Consider the following 16,551-nt stretch of genomic DNA (forward strand, 5'->3'; position numbering starts at 1 on the left):
CACTTCTCCGCCCAATCTTGCATCCTATCTATGTCACGCTGCAACCTCTGACTTCCCTCCAAACTATCCACAACACCACCAACCTTTGTGTCGTCAGCAAACTTACCAACTCATCCCTTCACTGCCTCATCCAGGTCATTTATGAAAATTACAAACAGCAACGGTCCCAGAACAGATCCCTGGGGCACTCTACTGGTGACTGACCTCCATGCAGAAAAAGATACATCTACAACCACTCTCTGCCTTCTGTGGGCAAGACAGTTCTGGATCCACAAGGCAACAGCCCTAGGATCCCATGCCCTCTCACTTTCTCAAGAAGTCTTGCATTGGAGACCATATCGAACGCCTTGCTGAAGTCCATATAAACCACATCTACCACTCTTCCTTTGTCAATGTGTTTAGTCACGTTTTCAAAGAACTCAACCAGGCTCGTAAGGCACGATCTGCCTTTGACAAAGCCGTGCTGACTACTTTTGAGCGTACTAAACTTCTCTAAATGTTCATAATTCCTGACCCTCAGGATCCTCTCCATCAACATGTGGAAAGGCGCAGGGACTTGAGGTTATTTTCATTAGAGAGAAGAAGGTTACGAGGTGACCTAATTGAGGCATACAAGATGATCAGAGGATTAGATAGGGTGGACAGTGAGAACCTTTTTCCTCGGATGGTGATGGCTAACACGAGGGGACATAGCTTTAAATTAATGGGTGGTAGTTATAGGACGGATGTCAGAGGTAGGTTCTTTAGTCAGAGGGTAGTAAGGGCGTGGAATGCCTTGCCTGCAGCAGTTGTGGACTCGCCAACTTTAAGGGCGTTCAAATGGTCAGTGGATAGGCATGTGGATAACATTGGAATAGTTTAGGTTAGAGGGTCATTAGATTGTGCCGACCAGCGGAACCAACATCGAATGCCGAGGGGCCTGTACTGTGCTGTAATGTTCTATGTTCTAACTTACCAACTACTGAGGTTAGACTCACTGGTCAGTAATTTCCTGGGCTATCCCTATTCCCTTTCTTGAATATAGGAACCACATTCAGAACCCTCCAATACTCCAGACTCTCTCCCGTCTCCATCGATGACGCAAAGATCACCAGAGGCTCTGCAATCTCTTCCCTCACCTCCCACAGTAACCTGGGGTATATCCCATCCGGTCCCGGCGACTTATTGATTGATGCTATTCAGAAGTTCCAACACATCCCCTTTCTTAATGTCCACATGCTCAATCTTTTCAGTCCCCGCAAGCCTGCAGTACAACCACCCAGATCTTTTTCCACCATGAATACCGAGGTAAAGTATTCATTAAGCACCTCTACTACTTCTACCGGTTCTGTACAAACTTTCCCACCTTCACATTTTATAGGTCCTATTCACATTTTATGAGACTTCTGGATGAGTACATGGTTCTTAATAGGATTGAGGGTTATAGGTAAGCCTAGTAGGTGGGGATATGATCGGCATAAATTGTGGGCCGAAGGGCCTGTTTGTGCTGTAGTTTTTTTTGTTCTATGTTCTATGATTTCAAGAAATTAGATTTAGCTCTTGAGGCTAAAGGGATCAAGGGCTATGGGAGGAAGGGGGAAATCAGGATATTTAATTGGATGCTCAGTCATGATCATGATGAATGGTGGAGCAGGCTCAAAGGCCCGAATGGCGCTTCCAGTTTCTATGTTAATATCACCGTTTCACTAATCCATTGTCCGGCCAACAGAGCTAAACTGCTAAAGGGGCAAACAACAACCTCCCCATGATCATCCTTAACACCAGTGCCCCGCAAGGCTGCATCCTCGGGCCCTTACTATATTTCTTGTACACTTATAACTGCATGACCAATTTTCACTCCAACTCCATTTCAAAATTTACTGATACAACAGAGAACATAGAAAAACTACAGCACAAACAGGCCCTTTGGCCCACAAGTTGCGCCGATCATATCCCTACCTACTAGGTCTATCTATATCCCTCAATCCCATTAAATCCCATGTGCTCATCCAAAAGTCTCTTAAAAGACCCCAACGAATTCACCTGCACCACCACCGACGGCAGCCAATTCCACTCACCCACCATCCTCTGAGTGAAAAACTTACCCCTGACATCTCCTCTGTACCTACTGCCCAGCACCTTAAACCTGTGTCCTCTCATACCGACCATTTCAGCCCTCGGAAACAGACTCTGAGAATCCACCGAATCTATACCTCTCAACGTCTTACAACCTCTATCAGGTCACCTCTCATCCTTCATCTCCCCAGGGAGAAAAGACCGAACTCCTTCAACCTATCCTCATAAGGCATGCCACCCAATCCAGGCAACTTCCTTGTAAATCTCCTCTGCACCCTCTCAATAGCTTCCACATCCTTCTTGTAATGAGGCGACCTGAACTGCGCACAGTACTCCACGTGGGGTCTGACAAGGGTCTTATAAAGCTGCAGCATTACCTCCCGACTCCTAAACTCAATCCCTCGATTGATGAGGGCCAGTATACCATACGCCTTCTTGACCACATCCTCCACCTGCGAGGCTGATTTATGGACCCGGACCCCAGGGTCCTTCTGATCCTCTACACTGCTAAGAGACTTACCCTTGATATTATACTCCTTCATCCCATTGGACCTGCCAAAATGGACCACTACACATTTAGCCGCGTTGAAGTCCATTTGCCACTTCTTCCACCCAGTCTTGCATCCTATCTATGTCATGCTGCAACTTCTGACATCCCTCCAGACTATCCACAACACCACCAACCTTCGTGTCATCGGCAAACTTACCAAACCATCCCTCCACTTCCTCATCCAGGTCATTTATGAAAATTACAAACAGCAAGGGTCCCAGAACAGATCCCTGGGGCACTCCACTGGTGACCGACCTCCATGCAGAGAAAGACCCATCCACAACCACTCTCTGCGTTCTGCAGGCAAGCCAGTTCTAGATCCACAAGGCAACAGCTCCTTGGATCCCATGCCCTCTCACTTTCTCAAGAAGTCTTGCATGGGGGACCTTATCAAACGCCTTGCTGAAGTCCATATAAACCACATCCACTGCTCTTCCTTCATCAATGTGTTTAGTCACATTTTCAAAGAACTCAACCAGGCTCGTAAGGCACGATCTGCCCTTGACAAAGCCGTGCTGACTACTTTTGATCATACTAAGCTTCTCTAAATGTTCATAAATCCTGTCTCTCAGGATCCTCTCCATCAACTTACTAACCACTGAGGTTAGACTCACTGGTCAGTAATTTCCTGGGCTATCCCTATCCCTTTCTTGAATATAGGAACCACATCCGCAATACTCCAATCCACCGGAACCTCCCCCGTCTCCATCGATGACGCAAAGATCATCGCCAGAGGCTCTGCAATCTCTTCCCTCGCCTCCCACAGTAACCTGGGACACATCCCATCCGGTCCCGGTGATTTATCTATCTTGATGGTATTCAAAATTTCCAACACATCCTCTCGCTTAACGCCCACATGTTCAATCTTTTCAGTCCGCCGCAAACCTGCAGTACAACCACCCAGGTCATCTTCCACTGTGAATACCAAGGTAAAGTATTCATTAAGCACCTCTGCCATTTCTACCAGTTCCACACAAACTTTTTCCCTTCCACCTTTTATAGGTCCTATTTCTTCACATCTCATCCTTTTACTCTTCATATATTTGTAGAACGCCTTAGTGTTCTCCTTAATCTTACCAGCCAAGGCCTTCTCATGACCCCTTCCGGCTCTCCTAATTTCCTTTTTAAGCTCCTTCCTACACCCCATATACTCCTCTAGATCCTTAACATCGCCTAACTCTCTGAACCTTCTGTATGCCTTTCTTTTCTTTTTGACTAGGTTCATTACAACCTTCATGCACCACGGTTCCCGTAACCTACCAAAACCTCCCTGTCTCATCAGAATGTTGTCGTGCAGAGCTCCAGACAAACATTCCTTGAAAATCCGCCACCTTCCTTCGGTACTTTTCCCCAAGAATACCTCCTTCCAATTGACTCGTCTAATTTCCTGCCTGATGGCTTTATATTTCCCCTTACTCCAGATAAACACTTTCCTAGCTTGCCTGATCCTGTCTCTTTCCAATGCTATTGTGAAGGAGATAGAGTTAGTATCGCTATCCCAAGATGCTCTCCCACTGAGATATCCGACACCTATTCAGGTTCATTAGCCAATACTAGATCGAGTACAGCCTCTCCTCTTGTAGGCTTATCCACGTACTGTGTCAGGAAACCTCCTGAACACACATAATAAACTCCTCCCCATCCAAACCCCTTACCCTAGGGATATTCCAATCGATATTTGGGAAATTAAAGTCTCCCATCACGACAACTTTGTTATTGCTACATTTCTCCAGGACCTGTTTCCCTATCTGCACCTCAACATCCCTGTTACTATTGGGTGGCCTCTAGAAGACACCCAGCAAAGTTATCGACCTCTTCCTGTTCCGAACTTCCACCCACAGACACTCCGTAGACAATCCCTCCACGGCGTCCACCTTCTCTACAGCCGTGACACTAACCCTGATCAACAGTGCCACTCCCCTCCCTCTTTTGCCTCCCTCCCTGTCCTTCCTGAAATATCTGAATCCTGGCACCTGAAGAACCCAGTCCTGTCCCTGAACATAGAACATAGAACATTACAGCGCAGAACAGGCCCTTCGGCCCACGATGTTGCGCCGACCAGTTACAAAACAATGACCCACTAACCTAAACCAATCCCTTCTCGTCCATAAACCTATCCACGGATCTCTTAAACGCCCCCAAACTAGGCGCATTTACAACTGCAGCAGGCAGGGCATTCCAATCCCTCACCACCCTCTGGGTAAAGAACCTACCCCTGACATCCGTCCTATAACTACCACCCCTTAATTTAAAGCCATGCCCCCTCGTGCTAGATTTCTCCATCAGAGGAAAAAGGCTATTACTATCCACCCTATCTAAACCTCTAATCATCTTATATGAGACATCCAAGTGTCTGTAACGGCCACCACATCACGTTCCCAAGCAGCAATCCACGCTCTAAACTCATCCACTTTATTCACTACACTCCTAGCACTAAAATAGAAACACCTCAGACCTTCCGTCCGGGCGCTTCCCTTCTCCATCACCCGTCTATCCTCCCTCTTACACTGTCTACAATCCTTCTCTATTTGCGAGCTAACCTCCTCACTCCCAGTCATCTCACCTTGATTACCTCCCCGCAACCTTTCTATTTTAAAATCTCCCCAGTAGCCTTAGCCAGCCTTCCTGCCAAGATATTGATAGGCCGAAACTCAAAACAGTCACGAGATGGAGTACAGGAATGAGGTAGAGAATCTGGCAAATTGGTGCAATGACAATTGACATCCTTCAATGTCAGTAAAATGAAGGAGATTGTCATCGGCTTCAGGAAGCATAGTGAAGGACTTGCTGGGGGTGGCACAGTGGCAAAGTGGTTAGCATTGCTGCTTCACTGCGCCAGGGACCCAGGTTCGATTACTGGCTTGGGTCACTGTCTGTTTGGAGTTTGCATGTTCTCCCCGTGTCTGCACGAGTTTCCTCCGGATGCTCCAGTTTCCTCCCACATTCTGAAAGACTGGAGCTGGTTAGGTGTATTGACCTGAACAGGGGCCAGACTGTGGTGAGTGGGAAAATTTCACAATAGCTTCATTGCAGTGTTAATATAAGCCTTACTTCTGACTAATAAACTTTACTTTCTACATCAATGGGGATGAAGTAGAAATGGCTGAAACTTCAAGTTTCTAGATGTCCAGATTACCAACAAAATGTTGTGGTCCCTCCACACGACACTATCGTTAAGAAAACCCATGAATGCTTCTACTTTCTCAGGAAATTTGGCATTTCCACTACAACTCTCAGCAGTTTTTACAGATGCATCGTAGTAAGTCCGAAGAAATGTGGGTTAGGTTGATTGGCCATGCTAAATTGACCCCAGTGTCAGGGGGATTAGCAGGATAAATATGTGGAGTTGTGAGACTACGGTCTGCGTGGGATTGAGGTTGGTGCAGACTTGATGGGCCAAATGGCCTCCTTCTGCGCTGTAGAGATTCTATGATTCCATGAAAGCATCCTTTCTGGATGTATTACAAATTGGTATGGCTCCTTCTCTGACCAAGACTGCGAGAAGCTACAAAGGATTGCGAACGTAGCCCATTCCATCACGCAAACCAGCCTCCCATTCATTGACACTGTTTACACTTCTTGCTGTCCTGGAAAAGCAGCCAGCATAATCAAGGACATTTCGCACCCTGGACATTCTCTCTTCCACCTTCTTCCATCGGGAAAAAGATACAAAAGTCTGAGGTCACGTACCAGTCACTCAAGAACAGCTTCTTCCTTGTTGCCATCAGACTTTTGAATGGACCTACCTGATATTAAGTTGAGCTTTCTCTACAACCTAGCTATGATTGCAACACTACATTCTGCATTCTCTCCTTTCCTTCTCTATGTACGGTATGCTTTGTCTATATAGTGTGCAAGAAACAATACTTTTCACTGCACACTAATACATGTGACAGTAATAAATCAAATTCCTATAATGCCAAGACCAGAAATAAAGAAGAACAAAGAACAATACAGCACAGGAAACAGGCCCTTCGGCCCTCCAAGCCTGTGCCGCTCATTGGCCCAACTAGACCATTCTTCTGTATCTCTCCGTTCCCAGTCTGCTAATGTGACTATCCAGGTAAGTCTTAAACGATCCCAGTGTGTCCGCCTCCACCACCCTGCTTGGCAGTGGATTCCAGGCCCCCACCACCCTCTAATATACACAGTGCTGTAGCTGTGGCCTCACCAAAGTTCTATGCAACTCCAACATGATTTTCCCACTTTTGTAATCTACCCTTTGATTGATAAAGGAAGTGTGCCATATGCCTTTTTCACTATCCTTCCAAAATGCCCTTCCCCTTAAGATCTATGGTCAAACATGCCAAGGTCCCTTGGTTTCCCAAACCTTCCTAGTGCCCCACCATTCATTGGGTACTTCTTTGTCAAATTGCCACTTCCAAAGAGTATTACCTCATACTTTTCAAGGTTAAATTCCATCTGCCACTTATCTGCCATTTGACCATTCGATCAACAACTTCCTATAGCCCAAGACACTCCATTTCGCTGTTAACCACCCAGACAATCTTTGTGTCTTCCTCAAATTTACTGACCTTACCTCCCATGTGATCATCTATGTGGTTTCTTTAAATGACGAATAATAAGAGGCCCAGCATGGATCCCTGTGGTACCCCACTGGACACTGGCTTCCAAACACTGATGTAGAGATGCCGGCGTTGGACTGGGGTAAACACAGTAAGAAGTCTCACAACAGCAGGTTTAAGAACAAACCAGTTTATTTGATAGTAAACCCACAAGCTTTTGGAAACGGTGTTCCTCCGTCAGGTGTGGAATGTTCTGACCCTTCTGATCAGAACCTTCCACACACCTGACGAAGGAACACTGTTTTCGAACGCTTATGGGATTACTATCAAATAAACTAGTTGGACTTAAACCTGGTGTTCCAAACACTAAAAAGCAGCCTTCTGACATCATCTGTCTCCTGCAACTGAGCTAACTTTGAATCTACTGTATCAAATTACCCTATAAGCCATGTGCATTTGCCATCTTTACAAGCCAACTATGTGGGATCTTGTCGAAGGCTTTGCTGAAATCCATATAAACTACATCGACTACACTACCCTCATCTACACACCTGGTCACATCCTCAAATAATTCAATCAAATCTGTTAAACATGACCTCCCTCTGATTAAACCACGCTGACTATTCCTGATCAAGTCTTGCCAAGTGGAGATAGATACTCTCCTTCAGAAGTTTCTCCAATAGTTTCCCTACCACTGAGCTAGGGTTTTTCTCGTTACAGTGGAGGAGGATAAGAGGGGACTTAATAGAGGTTTATAAGATGATGAGGGGTATAGACAGAGTGGACGTTCAGAGACTATTTCCTCGGGTGGATGTAGCTGTTACTAGGAGGCGTAACTATCAGGCTCATGGTGGGAGATATAGGAGGGATGTCCAAGGTAGGTTCTTTACTCAGAGAGTGGTTGAAGTGTGGGACAGACTGCCTGCTGTGATGGTGGAGTCAGACACTTAAGGAGCTTTCAAGTGATTATTGGATAGGCACATGGAGCACACCAGAATGATAGGGAGAGGGATAACTTGATATTGGTTTCGGACAAAGCTCGGCACAACAATAAGGGCCGAAGGGCCTCAAATGTGCTGTACTGTTCTATGACATAAGACTCACTGGTCTGTAGTTCCCTTGCTTATCTTTACAACCCTTTTTAAATAGCAGAACCACATTAACTGTTCTCCAGTCCTCAGGCACCTCCCCTGTGATCAGAAAGGAATTAAAGATTTGGGTCAGAGTCCCTGCAATCTCCTCCCTTGCCTCCCACAGCAGCCTGGGGCACAATTCATCTGGACCTGGAGATTTATCCACTTTTAAATGTGCCAATACCTTGTCACTCCTTATGTCAATTTGCTCTAGAACCTCACAGTCACTTTGTCTGAATTCCATATCTTCGTCCTCATTCTCTTGGGTGAAAATGAGTGTATTCATTCAACACTCTATCAATGCCCTGTGCCTCCACCCATAGATTGCCCCCTTGGTCCCTAATGGGCCCTACTTTTTCCCTGGTTATCCTCGTCCCATTGATATACTTATCGAATATTTTCCCTATTTTTACCAGCCAGAACTTCCTCGTATCGCCTCCTTGCTTTCCTAATTGTTTTCTTAAGCTCCATCCTGCATTTGTTATACTTCACTGATGCCTCTGTTGATTTGTTCCTCTTGTATCTGCTAAAAATCTCCCTTCCCTTTTAAGTTTTATTTATTATTATCACAAGTAGGCTGATATTAACACTGCAATTAAGTTATTATGAAAATCCCCTGGTAAGTTTTTTAAGTTAAATTTTATTTATTAGTCATAAGTAGGCTTGCATTAACAGTGCAATGAAGTTACTGTGAAAATCCCCCTAGTTGCCACACTCTGGCGCCCATTCAGGTACAATGAAGGAGAATTTAGCATGGTCAATGCACCTACCCAGCGCATCTTTTGGACTGTGGGAGGAAACCAGACCACCCGGAGGAAACACACGCAGACATGGAGAGAACATGCAGACTCCACACAGACAGTGACCCAAGCAGGGAATTGAACAGTCCATGGCACTGTGAGGCAGCAGTGCTAACCACTGTGGCACCTTGTGGCCCTCTGAATATCTCTGGACATCCATGGTTCTCTGGGCCTGTTGCTCCTTCCTGCCACCCTAGAGGGAACAAGATGGGCTTGTATCCTCCTTATTTCCTTTCTGAATGCCTCCCATTGCTCTTCTGTAGATTTCCCCATTAGTACCTGTTCCCAATCTGTCTTGGCCAAGTCTTGCCTTATTTTGTTAAACTCCATTTTCCCCCACTCCAAAACTTTCCTTGCAACTTGTCTATTTCCTTATCCATAACCAATTGTATCATGTTGTGATTGCTTTCACTAACCCCAGAGATGAGGGGGTTAGCTTATGAGGAGAGATTGAGTAGATTGGGCCTGTACTCGTTGGAATTTAGAAGGCTGAGGGGGGATCTTATACAGACTTACAAGATAATGAAGGGGCTAGATAGGGTAGAGGTAGAGAGATTCTTTCCACTTCGAAAGGAAACAGAACTAGAGGGCACAGCCTCAAAATAAGGGTGGGGGCAGTTTAGAACAGAGTTGAGGTGGAACTTCTTCTCTCAGAGGGTGGTGAATCTCTGGAATTCTCTGTCCATTGAAGTGGTGGAGGCTACCTCGTTGAATATGTTTAAGTCACGGGTAGATAGATTTCTGATCGATAAGGGAATTAAGGGTTATGGGAAGCAGGCGGGTAAGTGGAACTGATCCACTTCAGATCAGCCATGATCTTATTGAATGGCAGGGCAGGCTCGAAGGGCTAGATGGCCTACTGCTCCTGTTTCTTATGTTCTTAAAATGTTTCCCCACTACCACCTCAACCACCTGTCCAACTTCATTCCCCAGAATCAGGTCCAGCACAGCTCCTTCCCTTGTTGAATTCTCTACATATTGGCCTAAGATGTTCTCCTGTACACACTTCAAGAAATCCACGTAAGCTCTCACCTCATCATCCTTTGCAGCAAATACCTGTAGCACCTGCCGTCCAACATAATAATGCCGCAAAATCTGTAATTAAAGAAAATATATAATAATTAGCAGGTTTACATAACTATTAGGTTACTGCTTGCTTTCACGAGGACCTTATTGAGGCTAGTGAGGCAGCCAAGGACATCGCAACAGGTCTGGTGCCGTTTTTCGCCTGACACCCGATTCTCCGGCCCATCGCAATTCTCGCGAGGAACTACCCTGTCCGGAGAATTCTCCCCATCATTTCAAGGTGCTTCACAGGAATATTATTCGAACAAAGTATAACACTAAGCTAGATAAAGAGAAAAATCTCTCATCATATCCATCAGGATAAACATAATGAGGTGTGAGTACGAGACAGACAGCAGAGTTTTAGATGATGTCAAATTTAGATAGTAGGAGGAAACATTCAGGAGTATGTTGAAATTATCAAGTTGAGAGGTAACAAAGGGATAGATCAGGCATAGACTTAAGATAATGGGCAAGAGACTTAGGGGGATTTGAGGCAAAACTTTTTCACCTGCAGAGCAGTGGGAATCTAGAACTCATTGCCTGAATGTTTGGTAGAAGTGGGAACTCTCACAACATTTAGATGATACTTGAATCCCATTGCGTACAAAGCTACAGACCAAGTGCTAGAGAATGGGATTAGAATGGACAGCATTTGATTTGATTTGGTTTGCTTTATTATTGTCACATGTATTAACATACAGTGAAAAGTATTGTTTCTGGCATGCTATACAGACAGAGCATACCGTTCACAGAAAAGGAAACAAGAGAGTGCAGAATGTAGTGTTATAGTCATAGCTAGGGTGTAGAGAAAGATCAACTTAATGCAAGGTACGTCCATTCAAACGTCTGACAGCAGCAGGGGAGGAGCTGTTCTTGAGCTGGTTGGTATGTGACCTCAGGCTTTTGTATCTTTTTCCCAAAGGAAGAAGGTGGAAGAGAGAATGTTCAGGGTGCGTGGGGTCCTCAATTATGCTGGCTGCTTTGATGAGGTAGCGGGAAGTGTAGACACAGTCAATGGATGGGAGGCTGGTTTGCGTGATGGATTGTGCTATTCGAATTGGCGGTTGGTGACTAGTGGGGTGCCCCAGGGATTGGTGCTGGGGCCTCATTTATATAGATTATATACCATTTATATAGATGATCTGGAGGAGGGAACCGAGTGTAAGGTGTCAAAATTTGCTGATGACACCAAGATTGGTGGAATGGCAAATTGTGCGGAGGGTGTGGAAAGTCTGCAGAGGGATGTGGATAGGCTGGGCAAATGGGTCAGGAACTGGCAAATGGAATTTAATGTTGGCAAGTGTGAGGTGTCCACTTTGGTAGGAATAATGGTAGGAAGGACTACTACTTACATGGCGAAAAGCTGCAGCATGCTACGGTGCAGAGGGACCTCGGGGTCCTTGTGCATGAGTCGCAAAAACCCAGCTTGCAGGTGCAGCAGGTGATCAGGAAGGCGAATGGGATGCTGGCCTTCATAGCGAGGGGGATTGAATACAAAAGTAGGGAGGTCTTGCTGCAACTGTACGGGGCACTGGTGAGGCCGCAGCTGGAGTACTGTGTGCAGTTTTGGGCGCCGCACTTACACAAGGATATTTTGGCCTTGGAGGGAGTGCAGAGGAGGTTCACTAGGCTGATACCAGAGTTGAGGGGGTTGAGCTATGAGGAGAGGCTGAATAAACTAGGCTTGTACTCGTTAGAGTTTAGAAGGATGAGGGGAGATCTCATTGAGACGTACAAGATGATGAATGGGATGGATAGGATAGAGGTGGAGAGACTCTTCCCGCTCAGAAAGGACAGTAGGACTAGAGGGCACAGCCTCAAGATAAGGGGGGGGGAGCAGTTTAGAATGGAGTTGAGGAGGAACTTCTTCACTCAAAGGGTGGTGAATCTCTGGAATTCTCTGCCCATTGAAGTGGTGGAGGCTGCCTCGCTGAATATATTTAAGACGCGGGTAGATAGGTTTTTGATAGGCAAGGGGATTAAGGGTTATGGGGAGAAGGCGGGAAAGTGGGACTGAGCCACTTCAGATCAGCCATGATCTTATTGAATGGCGGGGCAGGCTCAAAGGCCTAGATGGCCTACTCCTGCTCCTATTTCTTATGTTCTTATGTTCACGACTTTTTGTAGTTTCTTGAGGTCTTGGGCAGAGCAGGACCCATACCAGACAGTGACACAACCAGAAAGAATGTTTTCTATGGTACATCTGTAAAAGTTGGTAAGAGTGGTAGTTGACATGCCACGTTTCCTTACTGGGCTTTCTTAGTTATAGCGTCAGCATGGGGGGAGCAGCAGGACAGATTGTTGCTGATCTGGACAGCTAAAAACTTGAAGCTCTCGACCATTTCTACTTTGTCCCCGCTGACGTAGATAGAGGCATGTTCTCCTTTACGCTTCCTGAGGCTGATGACAATCCCCTTTGTTTTGTTGGACATTAAAGGAGAGATTATTGTTGCTGCACCGGTTCACCAGATTCCCTATCTCATTCCTGTACTCTGTCTTGTCATTGCTTAAGCTCTGACCCACTGCAGTGGTGTCATCAGCAAACTTGAAAATTGAATCTTGATGGCGGGTGCAGACATGATGGGCTAAGGGCCTCTTTCTGTGCTGTATGACAGTCTGATAATTCAAAGATATTGGAAGAATTGGGAGATGTTGGGGTGGAGGGGGTGGATTCTCCCCCAAAAATTCTAAGTGTCAAATTCAGAGGAAAACTTGAGTAATCCACATTGGTTTTTGCCAGTGGGAGTTCAGATTAGAATCTCCCACACTCTGTGCAGTGCAGAGACACCAGAGTGAATATCAGAAGATGGGCCTATTTACATCCGGGAGGTGAAACCAGTGGGACACTGCACACACACAGAACTGACAGCTCCCGTTTGCTGGCCAGCTCAGGACCCCTGCAGTGTTGCTCCCCCAATTACCCCAAGGTCCAATCTCAGCGCCCCCCGACCATTCACAGGCCCAGCCGCAACCCCCTGATCTCCTGCCTCCCCCTTGGCTGACCTCTCCCCCCATCGATCGCTTGCCTCTCCCCGCTCCATGTTGCCCATGCCCAGAGGGTACCATCCTGCCCCGCTGCCCGACCCCCTGTGGCCCCCAATTGCCCCCCTTCACTCCAGCGGTGTAGTCCCAATAGTTCCCTGAATGTGGGGACCTACTGTAAACATCTTTTTCCAAAGGTAGGGGAATCTAGAGGACACAGGTTTAAGGTGAGAGGGGAGAGATACAAAAGGATCCAGAGGGGCAATTCTGTCACACAGAGGGAGGTGAGTCTGGAACAAGCTGCCAGAGGTAGTTATAATTTTGTCTTTTCATAGAGGTTTACAGCATGGAAACAGGCCATTCGGCCCAACTTGTCCATGTCGTCCCTTTTTAAACCCCTAATCTAGTCACGTTTGCCTGCGTTTGGCCCATATCCCTCTATATCCATCTTACCCACGTAACTGTCTAATTGCTTTTTAAAACATGTGCTCGTAACTTCGGGGAAAGATGTTGACTACCTAACTGATCACTGCCCCTCTATATGATCACCCCAAATTCTCCTATGCTCCAGAGAAAAAAGTCCCAGTCTATCGAGTCTTTCCTTATAACGCAAACCATCAAGTCTTGGCAGCATCCTAGTAAATCTTTTTTGCACTCTTTCCAGTTTAGAACATAGAACATTACAGCGCAGAACAGGCCCTTCGGCCCACGATGTTGCGCCGACCAGTTAAAAAACAATGACCCACTAACCTAAACCAATCTCTTTTCGTCCATAAACCTATCCACGGATCTCTTAAACGCCCCCAAACTAGGCGCATTTACAACCGCAGCAGGCAGGGCATTCCAATCCCTCACCACCCTCTGGGTAAAGAACCTACCCCTGACATCCGTCCTATAACTACCCCCCCTTAATTTAAAGCCATGCCCCCTCGTGCTAGCTTTCTCCATCAGAGGAAAAAGGCTATCACTGTCCACCCGATCTAAACCTCTAATCATCTTATACGTTTCAATAAGATCCCCTCTTAGTCGCCTTCTTTCCAGCGAAAACAACCCCAAATCCCTCAGTCTCTCCTCATAGGACCTCCCCTCCATACCAGGCAACATCCTGGTAAACCTCCTCTGCACCCTCTCCAAAGCCTCCACATCCTTCCTGTAATGTGGGGACCAGAACTCCACACAGTACTCCAAGTGCGGCCGCACCAGAGTTGTGCACAGTTGCAACATGACGCTGCGACTCCTAAATTCAATCCCCCTACCAATAAACGCCAAGACACCGTATGCCTTCTTAATGGTAAATATTGATGGTAAATATTCATCATGGAGTTCGGTTACGAGTGGTGTGCCTCAGGGATCTGTTTTGGGGCCACTGCCGTTTGTAATTTTTATTAATGATCTGGATGAGGGTATAGTTGGGTGGATTAGTAAATTTGCTGATGACACCAAAGTCGGATGTGTGGTAGATAGTGAGGAAGGGTGTCATAGTTTGCAGGATGACTTAGACAGGTTGCAGAGCTGGGCCGAGAGGTGGCGGATGGAGTTTAATACGGAGAAGTGTGAGGTAATTCACTTTGGTAGGAATAACAGACGTGTCGAGTATAGGGCTAACGGGAGGACTTTGAATAATGTGGATGAGCAGAGGGATCTAGGTGTATGTGTACATAGATCCCTGAAAGTTGGGAATCAAGTAGATAAGGTTGTTAAGAAGGCATACGGTGTCTTGGCGTTTATTGGTAGGGGGATTGAATTTAGGAGTCGCAGCGTTATGTTGCAACTGTACACGACTCTGGTGCGGCCACACTTGGAGTACTGTGTGCAGTTCTGGTCCCCACATTACAGGAAGGATGTGGAGGCTTTGGAGAGGGTGCAGAGGAGGTTTACCAGGATGTTGCCTGGTATGGAGGGGAGGTCCTATGAGGAGAGGCTGAGGGATTTGGGGTTGTTTTCGCTGGAAAGAAGGCGGCTAAGAGGGGATCTTATTGAAACATATAAGATGATTAGAGGTTTAGATAGGGTGGATAGTAATAGCCTTTTTCCTCTGATGGAGAAATCTAGCACGAGGGGGCATGGCTTTAAATTAAGGGGGGGTAGTTATAGGACGGATGTCAGGGGTAGGTTCTTCACCCAGAGGGTGGTGAGGGATTGGAATGCCCTGCCTGCTGCAGTTGTAAATGCGCCCAGTTTGGGGGCGTTTAAGAGATCCGTGGATAGGTTTATGGACGAAAAGGGATTGGTTTAGGTTGGTGGGTCATTGTTTTGTAACTGGTTGGCGCAACATCGTGGGCCGAAGGGCCTGTTCTGCGCTGTAATGTTCTATGTTCTATGTAACAACCCTATCTACTTGATTCCCAACTTTCAGGGATCTATGTACACATACACCTAGATCCCTCTGTTCATCCACACTATTCAAAGTCCTCCCGTTAGCCCTATACTCAACACATCTGTCATTCCTACCAAAGTGAATTACCTCACACTTCTCCGCATTAAACTCCAAATAACATCCTTTCTCTAATAGGATGACCAGAACTGTACACACTATTCCAAGTGTGGCCTTAGCAATGTCTTTCAAATGCAATTTCAACAAGATGTCCAAACTCTTGTATTCTGTGTTCTGATCAATGAAACCAAGCATGCCGAATGCCTTCTTCACCACTCTGTCCATTTGTGACTCCACTTTCAAGGAGCTATGAACCTGTACCCTAGATCACTTTGCTCTATAACTCTCCCCAGTGCCCTACCATTAACTGATTAAGTCCTCCCCTGGTCTGATCTACCAAGGTGCATCAGCTCGCATTTATCTAAATTAAACTCCATCTGCAATTTGTCAGCCCTTTGGCTCAACTGATCAAGATTCCATTGCAATCCAAGATAATCATCTTCACTGTCCACTATACCACTAAATTTGATGTCATCTGCAAACTTACTAACCATGCCTACTAAATTCTCATCCAAATCATTAATATAAATGACACAGAACATAGAACCCTACAGTGCAGAAAGAGGCCCTTCAGCCCATTGAGTCTGCACCGACCACAATCCCACCCAGGCCCTACCCGCATGTCTCTACATATTTTACCCGCTAATCCCTCTAACCTACACATCCCAGGACACTAAGGGGCAATTTCAGCATGGCCAATCAACCTAACCCGCACATCTTTGGACTTTTGACAAATAGCAGTGGACCCAGCACCGATCCCTGAGGCACACCGCTGAAAAACAACCACCCTCTGTCTTCTGTCATCAAGTTGAGACAAAGGAACTATGCCATCTACGTGCACAGCAAGAGCAGGAAACTTGAGAAACTCAGTATCGCTACCAGCAGCAACCAAGCCTCCCCCAGTATCACAGTAGAAAACAGTACCACCGCAGGGAAGTCCATATCGACAGCTAAATGGAGGGCATCCTGAAACCAATTGTACAAAGAACTCTCAGCTTTTGTT

The 16,551-nt window shown here is 46.2% G+C and overlaps 1 protein-coding gene across 2 annotated transcripts in view; it reads right to left on the reverse strand.

Annotated features, from left to right (window-relative positions):
• Positions 1 to 16,551, reverse strand: part of LOC145350380 (DNA repair protein Ku80-like) — a 248,251-nt gene that overhangs the window by 119,988 nt on the left and 111,712 nt on the right. For both annotated transcript variants that reach the window (XM_080199652.1, XM_080199651.1), the window contains exon 10: positions 10,097 to 10,159. In XM_080199652.1, coding sequence (XP_080055778.1) covers positions 10,097 to 10,159 — 63 coding nt within the window. The remainder of the gene's footprint in view (positions 1 to 10,096; positions 10,160 to 16,551) is intronic.

Source organism: Carcharhinus amblyrhynchos, chromosome 11, assembly GCF_965287045.1.
Source record: "Carcharhinus amblyrhynchos chromosome 11, sCarAmb.v2.hapA, whole genome shotgun sequence".
Classification (NCBI taxonomy): domain Eukaryota; kingdom Metazoa; phylum Chordata; class Chondrichthyes; order Carcharhiniformes; family Carcharhinidae; genus Carcharhinus; species Carcharhinus amblyrhynchos.